The sequence below is a fragment of the Leptopilina heterotoma genome, unplaced genomic scaffold (genome assembly GCF_015476425.1).
Source record: "Leptopilina heterotoma isolate Lh14 unplaced genomic scaffold, ASM1547642v1 Lhet_381, whole genome shotgun sequence".
NCBI lineage: Eukaryota > Metazoa > Arthropoda > Insecta > Hymenoptera > Figitidae > Leptopilina > Leptopilina heterotoma.
The window spans coordinates 363515-387134 of record NW_025111056.1 but is presented as its reverse complement, the minus strand read 5'-3'; the positions used below and the strand labels follow the sequence as shown (position 1 = coordinate 387134).

Sequence of the window (23620 nt, the reverse complement as noted above, 5' to 3'; positions counted from 1 at the left end):
CTTTCCTATATGTATAGTCTTCTTGGTTCGGACTAAAATCACAACAATAATACTCGTATATCCGAATTAACAATATAATTTTTTTTCAGTGCTTCCCACGATAATAATTATATATTCCACTGTGATATTGAGGAAAGATTTCACTATAATATTAAAATAATTTAATTATTATTGATATTTTAATTTTATTGAAGCATCATCACTGTAATAGGGTAAACGTATCAATTGTCGAGGATGCGGTTCCTGTTGTCGAGTAAACAAACTTTGAATTTTATTTAAACATTGTAGCACATTGTAAATGGAAAAAAGTGATAAATATTAATTTTCTTACGCGTTATAAATGTGAAAAAAATATATTAATATTATATCCACAAAAAAATGAGACATTTTAGACAATATTTTTTGGTTATTACCATGATAACATCGAAAAATGGTACTCTTACCCTATTCTGATGTAATGAATGTATCATTTTATCATAAACTATGAAATTGCGTCTTGTATTAAAAACTTAATTATTTCAAATTTTGAAATGTTTAAATTACGATTCTGCTTTCAATTGCAAATTAGTAATTATTCCGGGTTAAAAGAATAACATGTTTGCATCTATATATGCATTCGGAAATGGAGTTACTCCAACTTGCTCTCTAAAAGGGACTCTCTAAAAAGGACCGCATAACAATGAAATTCACTATTTAAAGTAGTACAAAAGTTACTTTCGCTTTCAGGAACTGATGACTTTTCAATGGAAGTGCGAGTCACTGAAAATCTATAGAGTGTGTTTTGTCAACACAGCGCGGCAACTTTAATCTCAAATTGTCATATACATATATATAATGTTTGAAAATGTCACTAACCTTTGCTGTGATGTTATCTGTACAGTAAGTTTTGTTTTTTGACCTCAAAAAGAATGTCTATTTATCGTCTGACTATTTATCCATAATTTAGTTGGAAATATTATAAATTAAAAATTTTATACAATCTGTTATTATTTTGCTGTTGTTTACCCTACTTTCTGTTTTTGCAGTGGGAGGATGAGAAATCGCATACAATGAACTCTTCGATCGTTAACTTGCGTCCTTGAAATGTTTTACACGCGTACACAGCCAGACAGAACGCGCACCTGTATATGAGGTCTACATGTAAAAACCTCACTCAGGGCTAAAACAATGTACTTGTCGATATTAAAAATATTTCGAAATAATTCTATTAATTATTAGGTTGTCACTCTCAATATTCGCAGCCATCAGAGCATGTAACTAAAAGTGGTCCCTTATCAGCTGAGCTTATAAATTTTACTGAATGAATGCACATATGCAACATGTTTTACAGTATTTGTTTTTATAAACTTTTAGGCAGATCCAAATGTGCAGCTGAATTATCTGACCCAAGTGTCGAGAGGGCATTGATCAAGTTGGTTATTTTGCATAAATTATTAGAATTTGTGCGGAATGGATGAGACGCAGGGCAGGAAAGTAATGTTTTTAGATAGAGGTCATCGGGACCGGCAACTGTAAGACCTTCACCGAGACCCAGTTGGTCGACATTGGAGTTACACACTCGTCATGGCAGAACCCCACCTACCCTATTATTCTGCCCGCCAGCGCTGATACACACACCTTGTCCTGGATGGTGATGGCTGCACCTGGAGCTGGCTCGTGACGCTGAAGCTTTTGTGACGCAGGCGCATCTCAATTCAAAGTCTATTCAGCAATGATGCCGACGCGACTTGCTTCTGATTTTGCATTCAGCACTGTTTTTCTATCGGAACAGGACGACCAGGACACTGTGCGCGCTAAACAAGCTAATATTCTCAGTGATCTTCCCGAGCTCGTCGAACGCACTTCCTTCGCTCCTCGAGAGCCTAACATGGGAGTTGTTAAATCTGCCTCGGAAAGCATCCTGGAAGAAAACATTGTACCCAGTGAAAAAGTTCAAGTTCACGCCGGTAAGTCTGCGAAACTCTCTTTAACTCTTTTCTTTCTATACTTTCAAGGATGCGATAACATTTATGGGGAACTCGGAATTATTTTTATTCTATTTATTTTAATCACATATCTACAGTTCTTGGAATTAATTAATACGTGTACGAGTGCTTTTTTGGAACCTATGTAAAGAATGTGAATCTATAATTAATAAATAGATGAAAGTTTTCTTGTGGAAAGATAAATCATTTTAAAAAAATTGAAATGTGATACTAAGAAAGAAGATGCCAAAATATATACAAATGATCTTGGTCGCGCAAATCCGTTTCACTTTCGTCCAAGTCTGGACTTTATTAAAGCTGACGTTGCCGCCCACACCAGACCGGAACAACTGCGCTAACAGGTGTTTGAATATACAGATATATTAGTTACGAACTAAATCGCACACTGTTGATTCAACAAAGAAAATTCCTTTACAATCATTTCTTTTTAATGACAAGAAATAGTTTTTACAATTCATTCCATTGCATTATCTATATAGAAGAATAATATCTTAAGAGTTTTTGATTTTAGTGAAAAGTCGTGCACTATAATTAACCTTGCGATTAAAGTTTACAACAATTTTTTACAATTTTATTTAGTAGTTGGTTTCAATTTTAAAAACTAATTTTGCGCAAATTCTAATTTAAAGTGAAAATATTACGCCGTTTATAAATTTAAAATTTACATTAAATTGAATATTTTAATAATAAAATTCTGTCATTTTTACAATTCATTACTATTATTTACAAACATTTTGTTTCTTAAAAATAAACATATTTAAAAATGTTATTATATTTAAAGCACCAAAAAAACTATATATATATATTTATTATAACCTTGGACGACACGTGTTTAATTCACCATTGAAATGTTTTATATTTCTACTTGGTTGCCCGTGAACCACAATGAAATCAAAGTCCTATTTCATCCTGCGCATATGCATGCATCGTCAAAATTAAAGCTCGTACATATTAAAATAGTTATCTAATAACCTTGGTGTAAATTTTTATTTATGCTGGAAGAAACATAAATATATTTTATATTTATATCACAAAATAATAAAAGGAATATTTATAATAATGAAATGAATTGGTCCTTTATGTTTGGCTCTCGAGCGAATATTACTACCCTCTTAATCTGAATGAGTGAAACTTTCACTGAATAATCCAGTCAGCAACCAAAATCAATGGGTTATACTAATTTGTATTCAAATTAATAGTATCGAGATTAAAAAGCATTTTCCTAATTCTCTAGACAAGTTAATGTCGTAGATAATATGCGCTGAGAGGTCTATTAAAGGACTGTCGTATTAGTTGTAAATAAATAATGGAAGGCATTAATTAGAGGTGTAGAATGATAAGTACGTATATTGTATGGAGAGCGGAAAAGTTAATTTTCAAAGAAATCGTCAAGTCTACTTTGTATTAAAGACGACGCGAAACACAATGTAGAATTATCGACCTTGGCCTCTTAAAAGACAGCTGTAGCTCGATATAGGAAACTCATGGTTTGTGCTCCAAAGACGGTAAATTTTAAGCATGCGCTTTCAACGGACATCTTCCAACATATACAGAAGATGCGAATGCGAGAGGCGTATAGTGACGCGCAAGGGAATTTCAACCATTCTCAAACGAAAATTTCTTTAATAATTCATTCTCAATAGTATAAAACTTTGCCCACTCCAAATATATATTCTATCAAATTACTAAAACACCTAATGTGGAAAAAGTTGTAATACTTTTAATAATATATTGTATTTCCACGACACTATGATGATTGAAAGTTATATATACTGCGGTTGACTAATGTTTTATACGACAATACTCTTGGAAACAACTACTGTTGTAATTGAATAATTTATACGAGTCTTGTAGAATTTTATCACAAATTCAATATCAATTACTTTTAAATAAATAACTTTTCTATCCAATAGCGGATATATTAATAGAATTTTTTTCGTCGTAGTATAATTCTATATGGTTATTAAAACAACCAACAAAATACTAACGCTGCATCAACAATACAACTTTCAGTAGGTATTGCGACTGTTTTCTTCGTTTTCTTAGTATTACTCGCATGAGTGTTTGTGATACAGAAGAATTGAAATATTTGATACCAAGTATTTTGAAATTTTTCAGAAAACACGTCTAATTTGTTCAATAAATTGTTTTTATGCAATTATTCTAATTATAGCTGTTTTTATACATGTATTGAACAAAAAATTAAAATTTTGAAACTTTTAGAAACTTGACTCAGCATTTTAAAATAATTATTCTACTATGAAAAATGAAAGGATTGGCATATATATAAGAAGTTTAGATGTCACCAAATATTCGTAAAACAATTTCCAAATTATATTCGTATCATGAGCATTTTTTGCTTTTTAAAGAAGCAACAATGCCAGGGGAGTTAAATAAAGAGAGTTAAAATTTCACACTCAAATGCTAACTCCCCAAGGAAAAAATAACTCGCGCGGGTGTTGAATGAAGGGAGTTAGAAATTAACTCTCTTTTGGAGTTGATTTTTAACTCGAAAAATTTAACTCCCAACTCCCGAGTCCGTTAACTCCCTAAATTTTTTACAGTGTATAAAAGATGATAATTTCTAATTTCAGTTAAAAGTGATCAAATTTAAGTATATTTCGACGGTTTAGAGTGCAAACCTGCTAACTCACATTTATGAAATTTTTCAAGAGAGTCAAAAAACTATTCAAAAGAATTTTTAGGATATATTCTTATAGAACAAAACTTTCAGTATATTTGTTTTATTAACAGAACAACACAATGCTACTTAATAATAAAAAGTACTTCCTTTTTAAATATATTTTAATTGATATCTCTTACACTCAAAATATATTAGACACATTTCAATACAATACAATATATTATGTGGAGTTATAGCAGTGCAATTTGACAGGTATGGAGTTAGCTGTTTTACTCACACAACACTTTTTTAGCAATTTAGAGACATAATAATTTCGTCAAACAGTTTTACTTGGCTGATGTATCACCTCTTTATCTATCAAATACAAAAAGAATCTCAAATTTGATAAAAAGTGGAGTTAGCAGGTTTGCACTCTAAACCGTCGATTTCTTTTCCACTGCGCAAAATCTATTTAGCAATTGGGATTGGCCTGATTCAAATATTTAATAGGGACATATAGATGTAGATAAATTTCTTAGAGAAAAAGGCTATCTATACTATAGTGTGGTTAGACTAATTCCTCATTAAATAAGAAAAAGTCGGTGAATTTCCACAAGGAAAGAAGGAGGGTCAATAAGGCCAATTTTTGGGCCCAGACGTCGCACTTTTTTTATTGCATTTCTAAATAATAGATGTCAAGAGCTTTCCAAAAAACCCAATAAATCCGTTTTTCGTTGAGACAAGTGGCAATTATGCTTGATATCAAAGTTTGAGTAACGTTGCAAAATGCTTACTATGTAAACTCTTTAGGAACAAAAGCAGTTGAATGAAGCTTGTTACTTTAGGGTTTTTAAGGTCGCTGATCACGAATCTGGTGTCATTTTTAAAAATCCAAGATGGCGGATCTAAAATAGCAGGACGCAAAAAATTAAATCTTGAATGAATATTTTGGAAACTTGTTACTCTAACATTTTGAAGGTCGTTTATGACAAATCTGATGTTCTTGTGTCGAAGGCGAAAGAAATTACCAATCTCACCTAAATCAATTTTTCCTTGAAGCTCTTAAGTTTGTGTATCGATAGTACTACTGTCTTTTTACACCACTTTTATAACTTGTGGATTCACAATAATGTTGGAATAAATCAGAAAGAGGAGTGTAGAAAATAAAATATTTTAATTGAAAAATAATATTCCATACACATTCATCGACTATCCAAATATCAAGATTTATGAAAATCCAAAATCAACATAATTTTTTGCTTTCTGAGAACTGGCATCAGATTTGTAATCATTAACCTTGAAAACTTCCTCGTAACAAGTTTCTAGAAGGTTCGATTAAGTTTGAATGTTTCTTGTCAGTCATATATTGGATGTGCCATTATAGATTTTTAAAAACTGACATCAGATTCATCATCAACGACCTTCAGAATGTTAGAGTAACAAGTTTCCAAAATATTCATTTAAGATTTAATTTTTTGCGTCCGCTATTTTAGATCCGCCATCTTGGATTTTTAAAAATTACATCAGATTCGTGATCAGCGACCTTAAAAACCCTAAAGTAACAAGCTTCATTCAACTGCTTTTGTTTCTAAAGAGTTTACATATAGTATAAGCATTTTGCAACGTTGACCTTAGATCAAGCATAACTGCCACTTGTCTCAACGAAAAACGGTTTTATTGGGTGTTTTGGAAAGCTCTTGACATCTACTATTCAGAAATGCAAACAAAAACGTCTGCGACGTCTGGGCCCAAAAATCGGCCTTATTGACCCTCCTCCTTTTTTTTTTGGAAAAAACACACTTAAACTGCGGGCGGGCGCAAAGTGACACATTTCTGCTTCATACCTCCGGGAAACCTAGGGATTTGATTTTGTTGAAACCCGAGAGGGTTCGCTAATTACGAATCTGACATTAGATTTTCCAACTGGCTGACGTTTTTTCCCAAATTGCTCAAATGTTCTTGAGATTTTCAAATCTTCAGATTCATATATATAGTGTTAATTAAAAGCATTTCCTCTAAAGTGTCTGACTGCTGTATGGTTTACCCTATACATTTTAATACAAAGTAGGTCGGTATTACATGGTCATCATTTAATAAAGCATAAAGCAGGTTAAAACAACTATTTTTGTTGAAACAATACTCGATCCATTTGAAAACTTTAAAGCTTTAAATATAATTTTCCTGTAAACTTTGTTCCCTCGTTATCACAGTCTGCTTAGTTATTTCATATATATTATAATTGAAAAATGTTGACAATATAATAGAGTACCTATAGTATTTGAAAAAGTTTCCATGTATAATTTTCATTTTTAATGTAGAAATTAAAATCCTTAGGTATTTTTGATACTGCGTATTATTTAATAATGCGGTTCATGTTAAGGTAATAATTTGTATTAATTTTGTTTTATTTTTTTGTTATTGAAAATAATCTGTTGTAGTATACCTATATATAATAAATCTTTTCTCTATTTGAAGGCCTCACGTTACTGCGAACGTGCGCCTTCTCTAATAATGTGTTCTTCAAGGTTGATTATTACTTTCCACTTGGAATGAAAATCAAAACTGAAAAGAAAAGACCAAATATTTAAAAATGCTTCGTCTACAAGAACAGATGTTTTATTTATATATTTGTGACATCGCATCTTTGTTTTTATCAGATATAGAGTCAATAACGTTAAAACTGTAGAAAGTGACATTTTTGTTTCAAAAATAATAAGCGTTTAGTATATATGTAGACGAAATCAACATTTAAGGGACTTTGCAACCAATGTTTAAAAATAATCTTTAATTTTGAATCGTACCATAAATTATCATTAATTGGATCCTATACATATAAGATAATATATATTTACAATTGTTTCCCATATACTTTCTAAATCTGAATAAGTGAAAATTCACTTATTTCTCAAAGAAAAGTCTATATACATAGTTAGAAAACTAAAATTCTGATTATTCCAAGCAGAATAAAATGTTAAATAAAATAAACGCGTTGTGTGCTAAGGACATTTAGTAATTTTAATCACAACTTTTTTTTAATGTATTGATTTTTCACTTTTTTGCAGTGAAAATCACTTATTATTAATAGTGTTCAAATATACATTTATTTCCTTAAATGAACGTCTTCTTATGAATTCCAAGTATAGATTTTCACTTATTCAAATTTAAAGAGTACGAAAATGTCGAAAATCTATAAATGAAATTTTTAATAATTATATAAAAAAAATTTTGATAAATATTATCGTGTTTTCAAATTAATTAAATATTGCAGCTGCCTTACTGAGGGGAAGTAAAGTAAATTTTTAGACATCTTAAATTCTTTGGTAATGGCATCTATATTTGCTTGTAGTTCTAATTCATAATGACGCCATTCCAGTGCACTATCAACAAAATATATGCTGACTCTATCTTTATATATTGTTATCATATCAAAGTTCCTTTGTGCTGTATTAAACAGAAGAAAAGCTTCCGCTTCAACAATAGTTTTTATTTTACTATTAGTTGTCAATTAATATTACTGGGTTATTTAAAAAAAAGTTTTAATTTCATTTTATTGCTTTTAAATTTTAAAAACCCTTTTCGGGTTTTTACATATATCTGACAACCCTATGTAAATTCTCCAAGTTTCCCCACACGGAGAGAAAGGAATAGTTGACACATCTAGATATATGGATGTCACAGCCATATTAATTTATATAGAAAAAAACGAGATATACATCCCGTGCAGAAAATGCCCCACTTTGCCCTATTTAAAACAGGGTTCTGGTCGGGGCCTCGACAGTTTTCCCTATTAAAATTTTTTTTTTTTAATAAAGTTTTTAGAATTCCTTTTTGTTGTAGAAGCTATTAACAATGAATGGCAATCATTATTTTAGTTATTTAATAATTTTTTTATTTTAGGGGTTTGACTAGAATTCCTAGCCAGAACCCCAGGTAGGGTGTTCATTAGATTTTAGATAGGGTACTGATCAGGGGCTCGACAGTTTTCCTGGTTTGAATAAAGTGTAAATGAATTAAGTTTTTTAAATTAGTTTACATAATAAAATTATACACAATTGAAGAAATTAATTAAACGGAGTAATTATACTACATTTTTAAGAATTTTTTTATCTTATGGGTTTGACCAGAAATTCTGGCCAAAACCCTAAGTGGGGTGTTCACTAGATATGAAATAGGGCTCTGATCAGGGCCTCGACAGTTTTCCTCGTTTTAGAAGCATGTAAATAAATTTAATTTTTTAAAATTAACTTTTTTAAAACAATTATTTAAGTTAAAAAGGCGTGTTCTTTTAAAACACTTTATAAAATAATTATGGTAATATATTTAAAAAACGAAAATACATATAATTATCATTTAGTTTGTATATATATATATATTATATTATTTTAATAATAATAATTATTTTATATTATATTAGCTTAAAGTGAGAAAATGATTCGGAGAGATTGTTAAATTTAACACCTTCAATATTTAATAACTATTTTTTAAACATAATTAATAAATTTGAATAAAATATTTATTAAATAAATATTAATTATTACTTATACATTTGAAATCAAAAATTATAACCTTTATTAATATTATAAAATTAAGGAGGCAGAAAGGAGCGACAACCTCCAAAAGAAAAATGAATTAATCATAAAACCAAAAATTATATTTTTCAAAAATTTTTAAGTTTTTCTATTCTTGAAATTATATTATTTTTATCATTTTTACTTTTAAATTAGTCAAAATGACTATAATACCTCATTATGTTATGTATAAATATATTTTGTATATATAATGAATATGTTCATTATGTTTCTAATATAATAATATTTTTAATTACAGTAATTTTATTGTAATTTCTTTTGAATAAAATTAGCCTCACAAAATAGGTCAATTTTAAGAAAAACTGACGAGGCCCTGACCAGTTTTTCCCTAAGTAGGACATTGGTCGGGAACAGCGTCACACACTAGTCGGGCACTGGTCAGTTTCTCTACCCAGAGCCACACCAGAGATCGGGAAAACTGTCCAGTACCCTATCAGGCCCACATTTTAATTTCTGCACGGGATAGGCATGGATACTGTAGCCATATTTCTATAGTTGGAGCAAAAAGGGAAATATGGTTGAGTGATCCATAGTAATGAAAGATGCTCCCATATTTAATTATTATAGTGCTTGAATATACTAAAAGCTACGTTTTTCAAAAAATTTAACTATTTTAATGCACAAAAAAATTTGAAACACTCAATTAATTAAATTCAATGTCACTTGAGATATGTTATGCACATTTTTGTTAATTAATACACACCACTTATTGAATAACCGCACATTTACGGAATAAATTATTAACCGATGGGCGAGACACGAACCCTAGACCTATAACACATACTAAACACTAACGCTATCCACTACACTATACACGCAACTACAACATTTGAGCATATAATTTTTATTATATACTCTACACTTATTTATAATCTATTTTATGCAATAGAGTTGTCATGTCGTAAAACATTGCCTTAATGTATATACAAATATTTCTACAGTATTACTACAATACTATATATATATTTATATTTTATTTTTCAATAGTACCTTATTGGCATATCAATGAAAATGAGAATAATAAATAAATCATGAATGCGACTTGATGCTTAATTAAACATATAAAAGGTGATAAATATGAATGTTTGTATATGAAAAGGACCTACATTGGCACTTTTGGACTTATCTACATGTGAGCATATTCTTAATTAAATTTCAAACAATTTCAATGGTATTCACGAAGAGTTATAGAGATTTACAGTTAAAAGTGTAAAAACCTTATTTTAGATCAACGAGTTTAATGTTAAAATCTACCATTAGTTATTGCCATGCTAATTAAAAATTATAGAAAAAAGATTATTAGATGTTTTAATTGCGATAAAGTCATATAGTAAACGTACAATAATTTAATGTGGGACACTTTGTATATAGTTTAGTTCTCAACAGCAAAAGAAAATTCAAAAGTCTGAACCACTTTTAGAAAATTGTGATATTTTGTAAAAGAAAATCGATAAAGCGGGCCCTTTTCATGTGGACATATACACAAATAATATTTATACATAAGTTATAAAGATATGAAAATTATATATCTATACTGTTTATTCTTTTATAACTACATAGCACGTTTCAAATACTGATAAAATAACCAAGACTTAAAAACGTGAAGCATTTATATCTATATGTATGTAAAACATATATACATTACCGAAAGTTTCTCTTCAGTGAAGCAACGCAATCCTATTATTGTCTATATGCATATATACATACCTGTAGTATAAAAGCCAAATGGCGTATATAAAAGAAACTGCAAATGTTCAATAATTGTTATTATTTAGTGTAGGTCAACTGGTTTCGCCTTTATTTTACAATTTTATATCAATACACACAATACCTATCATTTATCTCATCTATATATCGCGCAGAAAAACCTCGAACACAGTCAAATAATGTAAATAAAAAATTGTATATATATTATCTGCTTATATCCATTAAAATAAAAAAACATAGAAATTGGTAATTTGAAAATACAAACACAGAAAAAACTTGAACTCATTTTTGGTGCATTTCAAAACGAGTCTGTATTAAATTTATGGAGATAAAAATATTTCTACCATGAGTTGTGTGGTATGAAGACCACTTAATGTCGTTTCGTCCTGGCCCCCACTACTGGGCTTATCATCAGTAAGGTTACGTAGTGGGAGACCACACTCTAAATCTGAATCAGTGAAAATTTCACTGATTTCAATTCAGTGGCCCAGTTTGCTTTAATTCATCAGTGGGATTTCACTGAGAATCAGTAAAAACCACTGATTGTCGGTGAAATTCCACTGATTCATCAAAGAAAACTGGGTCACTGAATTGAAATCAGTGAAATTTTCACTGATTAAGATCTAGAGTGCACCTGCCCTAGACGGGGGTAAGCTAATTCAGAACTTGTATATTTGCTATTATTGTCCTTGTGAGATATCTACATAGGAATTGCCTGTCATAGATGCGAGCCCTACAAATTACATGGAAGTGGCGCCATCTACCTGACTCATTTTTAAAATTACTTTTAGATTTTTTAAGAAATATTTGATAATTTTATAAAAATGTAACTGCTTAATTGACTCATTTTTTTAACACTTGAAGTTGTTAACGTAAAATTGTTTTTTATTTTACTATATGTTTGTAATTATATATATATATATATATATGTATGAAGGGTGGCGCGAGTACTTACGAAGCGGGTACTTAGTGAAAGACTACTGTACTTACTATAACTTTTCAAACTTGCATGAATCGAGGTCATGTGGGAGAAAATGTGGTTTATAGATTACCTACTGCTCATTTTGAAAAAATATTCCGGGTTCAAATTTCGAGAAATGATAGATGAGAATATTCCTCAAGTTGTATTTTTTCAAAACTAACTTGCAAAATTACACTTAGAAAAATGATTATAGTTATGACTACTATATTTGGTTAATAATAGAAAAAGAAGAAATAGTTGAATCAACTAATAAAGATACACGGAGAAAAATTGTTCCTCATATTTTACCGAATTTTTCAATAAAATTGGGATATAGTGCACTGTAAAAAATTTTTGGGGAAAATTCCCCAAAATCTTGGTGACGCAATTTTAACCAAAAAAGGTAAATTTCCACCAAGAAAACTTGGGGAATTTTCCCCAAGAAAACTAGAGGAATTTTCCCTTTAAAATCTTGTGGAATTTTCCCTTTAAACCCTTGGGGAATTTTCCCTTTATAATCTTGGGGAATTTTCCCCAAAAAACTTTAGGAATTTTCCCTTTGAAATCTTGGGGAATTTTCCCCAAGAAACTCGAGGAAATTTCCCTTTAAAATCTTGTGGAATTTTCCCTTTGCATCCTTGGGAATTGTTCCCTTTGAAATCTTGGGGAATCTTCCCTTTGCAACCTTGGAAAATTTTTCTTGTAAATTCTTAGAAAATTTCTCTTTTAAATTACTTATTATGGAATTTTTCTCTTCGAACGTTGGGATATTTTTACTGTAAAATAGTACAGAATTTTTCAGTAAATTTTATCCTTTCATATTTGGGAAGATTGGTTTGTAAGGTTGAATAAATCTTGAACAAATTTTTTAAATACTGTTTATTATATTAGGTACTGTCAGTGAACGATAAGTACTTCAGTTAAAAGTACTACATCTGAACTTTACAACATTAATAATTAATTTTTTGCTTTCGGATCGCAAATAGTCTTTGTGTCATGCGAAAGTTCTCCGTTTATATTGCCTTTAGGGGGTTGATTGTCCAACAACATACTGTAAAAATAAATTATTATTTACCTTTTACAATTGACAAAAAAATACATAAAAATTAAATTGAACAATAATATATTTACCAAAAACTATGAATATATAGTAGTAATAGGGTTTTGACTTTTCTAATTCAATATTATATTTCATATTTTTATTTATATATTTTTAAAATAAATTAAAAAATTTTTATTTTGATTAAAATATAAAAAATACCTAAACTACGTTATCTAACTAAAATATTAAAAATTAATTGAATTCTATAAGTCAATTGTTAAATTAACATTATATGGCAAAATATGAATAACTAACTAAATTTTTTGATAAAACCAAAAATAGTTTTAAAAAACTTTACAATACAATATGTTACACTTACAATATAATTATAATATATCTTTAAATATTATTTACCTTTTTAATAATTTTTAAATAATCCTTAAATATCGTTCTAGAATATTATTAAATATTGTCAAATTGTCCACTTCACTATTATACATATAACCATCACTATATATTTAATAACTTTGAATATTTTTTTCACTCAAGGTTTTACTCTTACGAAGGCTGAAAAGCAACTAACATGTAAAATCATCTTGAAAGACTTTTCGAAGAAGACTTCTTGAGAATTTCTCAAACATTCTAGCTAAATAAATTTATAAGAAAAAAACGGGTCCTGCGAGAAACTCATAAAATACGTCCCCTTGCAACGAGAAACCCTTAGGTATTGTTGGTCATCCAAAGACAAACCAGATGTGCCAAATCTTTCAAAATGAGAAAATGCTTCAAAACATTTTATACTTTCGACTAAGAGCAAAAAAATTTTAAGGCCCCCCATAGTATATATCTTTTAATAAACCTAACTATTTATGGCAATGCTTTTTATAAGTGAAAAATAGTTTATAATTGTTTGTTAAACATGCTTTATTAAAAAATTTTTTACCAAAGTATTAATTGTATTTTTAAGATAAAATTTTTACTATAAGTAGAACAAAAAATTTATGTAGTTCATAGTGAAAGTATTTTTTATTATATAATTATTAAATTATTAAAATTATAATAATTGTAAAGTTTAATTAATTTCATTTCTTCTAAATGCTTTTTCTAGTAAAAATTGTTATTTAAATTATAAATTAGACAAAGCTCATTTGTTTAAAACATTAATTTAATGAAGTATTATAAAAAAACATTTCACTGTAATATAAATTTTAATTTTTTAGCCCCTAAATCATACATTTTGTAAAAATGTTAATAATTTTGTACATGCAATTTAGTAAAAATTAACCCATTTTATAAAATTTAAAAAAGTTTTTTCAACTTTGTGGAAATTTTTATTAAATTTGGGAAAATTCCACAAAGCTTTCATAAAATGACATTTTCTTACTAATATGTGGAAAATTCCCTAAAATTATATACAAATTTCCCTATAATATTGTTGAAATTTTCACTATTATGTGGAAAATTGCACAAAATTGTAGTAAAAAATTGTTTCCCATTCGCTTTGTAGAAAATTCCCTAATATTTTATCACTTTTCCCCAAGTTTGTTCAAAATTTCACTAATTTGTGGAAAATTCCCCAAAATCGTAGTGAAAATACTTTTCCCCGTGAATTTGTGGAATATTCCACAAGGAACCTCAGGGAAAAATCCCCAAATTTTTTACAGTGTGGCATAATCGTAATTTTTAATAATTTTTTAATTATTTTTTCAATAATAATATTTAAAATTTAATGTTTTATCTTAATTCCTTACAAGCTAGTACTGTAAAAGTTGAAAAAAAAATTTAAACTGAACGTTTAATATAAATTAAATAAAACTTTAACGTTTCAGAAATAGTTTGGTAAAACTTTCTTGACTTGCATAAAGTGTTAGTTTTCTTAGAATAGGTCGGTAAAACTTCCTTGATTTGCCTAAAGTGTTACTTTTCAGGATTGAAATACTTTTTTAAGTGCTCGTAGTCAAATAAAAAACTTGAACATTAATAGTTGATTTTTTCAACTTAATTATACTTCATTAATAATTATTTTATTATTAATTAAATTAAAATTTAATTAATTAATTATTTTAAACACTTATTAATTGTCAAGTATGTAATAAATGTTTTTAAATCATACAAAAAGAAAACATGAAATAGGAATATTATTTAATATTTTGAAAGATTAATTTTTCAATTAATTAATTTAATAATTTCAAACTTGCATTTATTTAAAATATGTATATTTCTAAATTTTAACATTTTGAGAATAATAAGGATTTGAATAAATTATTGTTTTATTCCATTAAATAGAAATTTAAACATTTTTCTTTATAATAATAAGAAGATAATTTTAAAATATTTTATAAATTGACCATAAGTATAGTTAGTTTATTACTTTAAATCTCTCTCACAAGCGGTGAAATAAAATAAAATTGAGATTAATATATAAGGACAGTTATGAAAGTTTCTGAAGCAATAATGTAAACCGTGCGATGTATGATGTATTAGTGTATGCGTTTAGAATGTACTGTAGGCAGGTGTATCAATTAGTATTTGTTCGTAAACAATTGCCCGTGTGGAAATTGAAACGTGGTAGTCATCCGGCCCTGATCAGGTTAAGTACACGGAAAAAATTTTTTCAGAAAAGGTTCCCAAACTGCACCTGAACGGTGGATTTTGAGAAAAAGTTGAGGTCTACTCCTGCATTGTACTAAAGAAATTCCCAAACTTTTCAGAAATCTGCCGTGAACAGCAGGAGCAATTCTCACAGTTCACGGCAGATTTCTGAAAAGTTCGGGAATTCCTTTAGTACAATGCAGAAGTAGACCTCAACTTTTTCTCAAATCCACCGTTCAGGTGCAGTTTGGGAACCTTTCCTGAAAAAATTTTTTCCGTGTAGGGCCCTGAATTGGAAATGAAACATTTTTTCTCATCAGGCCCTGAAGTGGTATTTTAAAAAAAGGCCAAATAAGGTTGTAATTAGGGCCTTATAAGTTTAAAAAAATCTAAGCTAACAAAAAATGTAATTGACAAATGTGAATGATGCAAATGGTTTTATTTCATTTCAATAAAAAACTAAAATTTTGTTTTGTACCTTCAGATTCAGAATAAACATATTTTCCATTTTCATTAGAATCCGCTTAAAAAAATTTAATTTGTTATTATTATTGTTTAATTAATTATTACTTATTTTTTCTGGAATTTTTTCTTTTCTGCTTAAACTGACGTAAAAAAAATTTTAAATAATTGAATGTCGCTTAATGTGTTGACAATAAATTATATAACCCCTTTTTTGAAGTAACCTGGAACCTGATCAAGCCCTGATCAGCCCGAGTCGAAATTTAGACCCTACTTAGCCTCTAAAAATGTAGGGCTTATTCAGGTTTAGCAGTCGTAAAGTAGGGTCTGATTTCAATACAATTTTTAAAAACTAGACCCTCCTTTGACTCCCAAAATAGGCTGAAATTTGCCAATCTTCCATTTGGAGAAGCAAAGGAGGGTCTACTTCTAAGAAACCTATACCGTAATTTTATACCTCGTAGACCCTACTTTCATACTCCTAGACCCTACAATTAGAAAAAGAAAAATTTGAAGATTTGCTCAGATTCAATTGAAGCACTTGGGATGAGTAAAAGTGGAATTTTATGTGTTTTATAGCGTCTATATACACGAAGTGTATATAGACGCTATAAAACACATCAGTATTTATGAATTTGGAGTACTTTTTGCATTTGCAGTGTTTCAAGTAATGCATTAAAAAATAATTCTAAATTTTCTTTTAGAATGTAGGGTCTAGGAGTATGAAAGTAGGGTCTACGAGGTTTAAAAGTACGGTACAGGTTTCTTAGAAGTAGACCCTCCTTTGCTTCTCCAAATGGAAGATTGGCAAATTTCCGCCTGTTTTGGGAGTCAAAGTAGGGTCTAATTGTATTAGAATTAGACCCTACTTTACTACTCCTAACACTCAATAGCCCCTGAAAATTCAGGGTGAAAGTAGGGCTTAAATTTCGACTCGGGAGGCCAAATCACAAATAGAATTTACTTAAGGCAATTTCTACACGGGTGGAGGGAGTTTAGGTAATAATTGAAGTAGGTAAATTGAGATTTTCGGCAGTATTAATATAGATCTACTGAAGTAATATTATTTTTATTTTTGTTCTTCAAGTTTTTCCAAACTATTCAGTAAATTGCAACTTATCAGTTTTACCGAGCTTTCAGTAAATATATGAATGTAGCGAACATTTATCTTTCGTTTTACCGAACTGTATAAGTGAAGCGCTAATACATGTATCATAAGGTTTATGCTTTTTTACATTATCTTTTAATGCAATTGCTTTTCAAGTCTAGTTCTTGAAAAATTACTGTTTTGACACTTCATCTTAGTTTTACCAAACTATATTCAGTAAAATGTCAGGAATAAATTTTCTCCGTGTATCAATCCCGCCAGTAATGAATTAGTAGCAGCGCATAGTTTACTAACTAGAAATAATATTAGAAAAAATGGTTACACCAACCATTTTCTTTTCTCTCACAATCAGTAGTGTACTCGTCGAAAATCCTATACTTTTTTAGTTCGCTATCTTTTAAATATCCCGAAAAATCTCAAACTATTGTTTCGACTCGAGTCAAAATTAAAGTGCAATCCCGCATGGCCTTAACATTACACTGCATTTACCTCAGGCTTAACTTTTATTACACGTTTAATTAATATGCTTCATTATGCAAAATAATTTCAACAAGATTATAGTAATTATTTATAATAGAAATAATTTTTTTTCTAGAGGAGTGGAACGAAAGTTTTCCGTATCATTTACTGATAGGGGCTGGAGTAGCATTAATGGCACTTGTGTTACTAGCAGCAGTGAGCATTCAGTGCTCTTCAACATGGCGATGGCTTATGGGAGTAGCGAGGCAAGATAATCAGGAAAGCAACAACAGTGATGTTTCCCAACAGAATGCTATTCGAATTAGTCATTCTTTACCTGATCTTCAATCAGATCCAATCACTCATGAATACGTTCAAGAGCAGAAAGAAAATAAAAAGGTATTCAACAATTTAACCTGATTTAAAAAATAAACCCTTCAACATTTATATATGACTATTAGTAAGATCTTGCTAAACTCGAAAGAAATAAAATTATCAGACTGAAAGCAATTATTATTTTTTTACATTCTCCTTTTAAAATGGGATGATTCTTTTGTACAAAATTAAAATAATTTTATGCTTAGAGTTAATGTAAAAATAATATACAACACACAGGATACTTATGTAAAATTGGAAAGGTTTTTTCATGTTCTGTTTCTATTTTTTGAGGTGCTGCGTCAAACGACCTTACCTATTGTACCTATGAGGCATCAAAGTTTCCAAAGACAACTTTCCCATCGGCTTGATCTTCCAAATATTAAATTTAGCATCTGCAGTCTCGAAAATCGTAGTGATTCAAGTCTGGGACTCATTAAGGTATTTAATTTAACACATTATAGTTTCAGTTTTGCATGTTAATATTTTACATAATATATTTTTTGGCAAAATTATCGTTTAATAAGAGGCGTACCCGGAAATTCCACTTCAGATATAGTTATTTGAAATAAAGTGTTGTAATATCGTTTTTCACCATGAATTTTTGATTAATATATATATATATCAATTGTCTGAATCTATTTTTACTTGGGAAATCAGTGTTGCGTCATCTAATTTAATCAACTATTTTAATTTTCTGAATTCTCTGTAAATATGATTTCCCATTCAAACTATAACACCATATGTGCTTTGCAGCCAGAGTTGTATAAAAAAGATTTAACAAGACAAGAAAGCAATGAAAGTTCCAGTACGACAGACATGGAATATGCTGGAAAACTACATTTTGCTTTACGCTATGATCAGGAAATTGAGGGACTCGTAGTCAAAGTTAGTAAATACATTCTATTCAATTCTATTCATTGAATTTCTAAAGAATATTTTGTGAAATAGTTTCTATACTATTGCGTTTTCTTGTGCGCGCTTAATTCTTTAAAAAGTGATTTAAGAAATAAATAGAAACGAATAATGAATGAGTGTTTTTATTTTTGTGTTAGGTGTTGGAAGCTCGAGAGTTACCAGTCAAAGATGTAACAGGAAGCAGCGATCCTTATGTTAAAGTTTATCTTTTACCAGACAGAAAGAAGAAATATCAAACTAAAGTTCACAGAAAAAATTTAAATCCAATATTTAATGAGACGTTTATTTTCAGGTAAGATGGAAAAGTTGTGAACGATATATTTTAAGAAGAGTTTTAAAAAGTAGACAAGTTTGTAATATATTTCACATAGAATCTTAATCACAAAAGAGTTGAGGGTTGATGACTTGCATGTATGTATGTATGTAAATATATAACATTAAACTTATTATACAACTTATTTTCAGTGTACCATATGAAGATTTAAGAGAACGGTATCTACAATTTTCAGTTTATGATTTTGATAGATTTTCTCGTCATGACCTGATTGGACAGGTAGTGCTTAAGGGACTATTAGACTGCACTGATCTAGAAAAAGAAATCGAATATACTATGGAAATTTTATGTGCAATGCAGGTAAATTATTATAGCATTCAATATGAACAATAAATTTCGATATATTTTACAAATAACAATATGTGTAAAAACCCAAACTGTAATGTTTCATCTTATTTTAATTTACTTAATTCTCTAGGAAAAAGTCGACTTGGGTGAATTAATGTTGACGTTATGCTATTTACCCACTGCTGGACGATTAACATTAACTGTTATAAAAGCCAGAAATTTAAAAGCAATGGATATAACAGGATCATCAGGTATAATACCTACCTATATATAAAACTTTTATGAAGATAGTCTTTCTGTTTCTAAAAACACGCGTTTAAATAAGTAACTTCCACTATATTTCTGAAAGATAATAATAATAATAATAATAATAATAATAATAATAAATGCTTTTAGATCCATATGTCAAGGTATACCTTCTTTGTCAAGGGAAGAGAATAAAAAAGAAAAAAACAAGTGTCAAGAAGAATTGCCTGTGTCCTATTTACAATGAGGCTCTTGTCTTTGATGTACCTGCTGAAAATATTGAAGACGTCAGCCTTATCATAAAAGTAATCGATTACGACAGGTAAAATAAAAAAAATTGCCATTTATTGCTCAAATTCTGAGCTGCATATATTTATCAATTCATAATTATAAAATATTGAAACATAATAATTATCAGTGATAATGTATTTTTTACATTTCCCATCACAGAATCGGATCAAATGAGTTGATGGGATGTACAGCTATTGGTTCAAGCTTTATTGGTGTTGGTCGAGATCATTGGCTGGAAATGTTAGATAATCCAAGAAAACCAGTCGCTCAATGGTATCCACTCATGGAAACAGTTGCAGGACATATTCCTGCTGTATCGTCTGAACCATTGCCTGTAAGCTTAAGTTGCTTGAATAGCAGGTGAGTCGTATTGGTATATTGGTGGATATCATACAGACAAACAATTGGGCTGTTTTAGTCATACACTCTAAATCTGAATCAATGAAAATTTCACTGATACACAAGTCATAAGTCATTTTTTTCTGTGTGTATTTAGGACATTCCATTTCAAACCGAGTTCCTCTGCCAAAAGACTATTGTGCATGGAGCACTTTTAATTTAAAATTTATATTATTCAAAGTAATCGGAGAGAGAATATATTTTGTAAAAGTATTTTACAATTTGGAGAAAAGGTGCAACAAAGCAAAATTTTCATATAAAAAATACCAAACTTTAGAAAACCTTTTATAAATTTAGTAAATTTATATATAAAATTGATACTTTGGTAAATTTTTAAAAGTTTATTCAAATTTACTATTTTTTCTATCAAAATTTCGCCTTGTTGCACATTTTCCCGAAATTGTAAAATACTTTAACAAAATTTAATATGCATATTATCTCTCATTGTAAATATATAATGTGATTAGTTAATTTACTCTCTAAAACAACTTTAAATCAGTGAAAGTTGACTGATGGTTTTCATCGTCAGTGACTGCGCGCTCTATTCTCAGTCAAATTTCACTGATCTTCAGTGGCATTTCATTGATTTAGATTTAAAGAGTACCTAGTTATATTTTGTTGAAAATTGTATTAAAAAAGCTTAGAACTAAAAACATTTATTAATAATTAATAACTCTTATTCTATACCTATATATAGTTATTTATCATTAATATTTTTCATAGATGAAGAAAACGTGATAAATTTCATCTGCTGGACAGTTTTGAAATGGACGTCCCTCTTTGTTAAAACCTTATGGAAAATGTTTACTCTGATAAGAGTATGAAAACAAAAAATTTCTGCATGAGTTGAACAACACACTCTGGAGTTGAAGCTGCGGATCCTTATCTTGCCAAAATAATGGAATCAAAACCAAAATTAAGTTCCAATATAAATTCGCGTTATTATACTTGTACTATGTATTTAGGAATTTGACGGTTAAAAAATTTTTATACCTCGCTGAAGAAAAAAACATTCACCAAATATTACTGTGATATCATTCTCTCTTAATCGTAAATAGTCAAGATTATTATCAGTTGAAAGATAATTTCAACGTTATCTCATAATTTTGAGTTGCATCAATTTAATTTAATGAGCTGTATGGACATTCCGAGCATGCGGTTTTAAAGAGTTATATTCTACTGATTTTCACTTACGAATTTACAGTACCTATACTAGTTATAATATAATATTCAGATTACTGTTGATGTTTAACTTTAGTTTGGAACAAGGTTATTTAAGAACAAAGCGAGCACAATGGATTGCTATTTACTATGCGTTTCAGATTGCTACACATGTCCAATGCGTGGACTCAATAGCGTCTTATTGTTTCTTCATTATTACTATTATAAGATGGAAATTTATTTGGTTAAATGTCTACTATATAGTAGAATTGTACATGTTAAGAAAACATTAAAAAATGTATTTGTTAAATATCTGCTTATTAATGCGGAGAGCTGCAGGCCGAGATCACTCCTTTGTTTTTTATTTTGTAATGAAAGAGTATCTCGATTGTCAGAGAGAAGGTTTAGTGCAGAGAGTGGTGCCCAAAAGATGGCCATTAATTTCTCTCTTACCCTATTGTTGAGTTAAAAATACTAATTTAGACGAATTGAAATAAAGTAAGACTTTATTTTGCTTGAATTCGTCGTACAAAAGAAAGAAGGCTGAAAATTAATCAAAACCTGAAATTGAAGATTTCACAATGTACACAGCTTCATTTCTCAGGAGAAATTAGAAAAAAAATCCGCTAAAATGTTGTAAAAAATGCTCAAGTTATACTGTCATCTCTCCCCCTCCCCCCCCCTCTCTCTCTCTCTCTCTCTCTTTCAGTCTTTTGTTTTTAAGCACAACATATGAAAACAGTTTAGCTTCCATATGTGAAATACTAATATATAAAGATTACAGTAATATTCAAATTTCCGCCTTATGAAAACTTTGAATTTTTTAACATACATTCTTGTTTGCATTTACAAGAACCTTTCCATGATATTCCCGGGCGGGGAAGGTTAGAAAGCTTTAGTGTAAAGTTAGGGAAGAGTTCTATTTCTCCTTTTAGGAGACCTGTGTATTTATATACGCTTAGTTTAATATTATAAACATAACGCTTAAAAGCAAAACTTAAAATCCTGTACAACTTGAACCGCTTACTTTATAAATTATGGACTAGAAATTCAACCTTGATACAGATCAAGTGTGAATCTAAAGAACCCAAGTTTTATAAAATTTTAAGACTCTTAGATAAATTTCTAATGATTGTTCTATTAATTTACTATTGTCAATTATTATACTATTATTATTATTATCATCATCATTTCGAATAGTATTTTGAAAGATTAGTTTTTTCAATTTCTTAATTGAAACTATTAATTAAAAACGAAAAAGTATTAAGAAATAAAAATGAAGGTTTAAAGAATGTTCTGTTAATAATTATCAAGTTTGGTGAGCTCGCTAGAAGTTTCCCTTAACCTCACGCAGACTATACTTGGGTAAAATAATAAACTTTTCTCAAAGGTCACAGTATAGACTGAATGATGACGTTCCTTATAATTTTCAAGAAGAGTGTAATAACATAATATGATAAACGAATAAACTAGATTAAGTATGCAATATTTGATGCAATAAGAGTTTAAACAATCGTTATTTTTGTAATTTAAAAACTTTTTATATATACAATTTACCTGGAGTCGTACTGTTTCTTTCCTAATTTAGTGCCATTTAATATTTGAAAAGTAGAATATAAAGTTTTTTAATAAATAAATAAATAAATAAATTTTTTATGATTTATTAAACAAATTACTATTACATATTGTTTATTAAATTTGCACAACGTATCTCCAAGATTTGAATTTTCTTTACAAATTTAGCAGTTTATTGCTCTGACAATAATATCGCATAACTGTAAAATAATTTAAAAAAATAATTGGTACAATTAAATTTTTTACTATTATTAAGCTCATAAGCCAAAATTGATAAATTACATTGGAACCACCTTGAAAGCCTTGAATTCAACGTGACTTTTGTCATGCATTGAAAAAACTTTGAATTAGAAGTGAATTTGTCCTTAAACCTTAAATTTTGATAGTTAATGAATGATCTTGCTGGATGCAATCAAGTTTCCCGAACTTAATATTGTGCTTGAGCCCTATCTGTTTAAAGAGATTTTTTCAATGGCCATCCTGTAAAAACTTTAAATTTTCATTT

At 29.1% G+C, this 23620-nt stretch overlaps 1 protein-coding gene across 1 annotated transcript; it reads left to right on the top strand.

The window, feature by feature from the left end:
- The first annotated feature begins 587 nt into the window (after positions 1 to 587).
- On the top strand, positions 588 to 23143 carry LOC122505972 (synaptotagmin-9-like). The gene is made up of 10 exons (XM_043617894.1): positions 588 to 1946; positions 17665 to 17927; positions 18198 to 18344; positions 18660 to 18791; positions 18959 to 19113; positions 19287 to 19455; positions 19574 to 19694; positions 19840 to 20011; positions 20140 to 20340; positions 21103 to 23143. Exons 1-10 carry the CDS (start codon positions 1712 to 1714, stop codon positions 21104 to 21106), a joined length of 1599 nt encoding a protein of 532 aa, XP_043473829.1. The 5' UTR covers positions 588 to 1711; the 3' UTR covers positions 21107 to 23143.
- Positions 23144 to 23620: the final 477 nt, after the last annotated feature.

What these genes read in the sequence shown, in the direction of transcription:
- LOC122505972 (XM_043617894.1), top strand. Translation starts at nt 1,712, where the DNA reads ATGATGCCGACGCGACTTGCTTCTGATTTTGCATTCAGCACTGTTTTT. An exon ending in AGCAGAAAGAAAATAAAAAG is followed by an intron (nt 17,928 to 18,197) that starts GTATTCAACAAT and finishes CTATTTTTTGAG; the next exon opens with GTGCTGCGTCAAACGACCTT. An exon ending in AAATTTTATGTGCAATGCAG is followed by an intron (nt 19,456 to 19,573) that starts GTAAATTATTAT and finishes TTAATTCTCTAG; the next exon opens with GAAAAAGTCGACTTGGGTGA.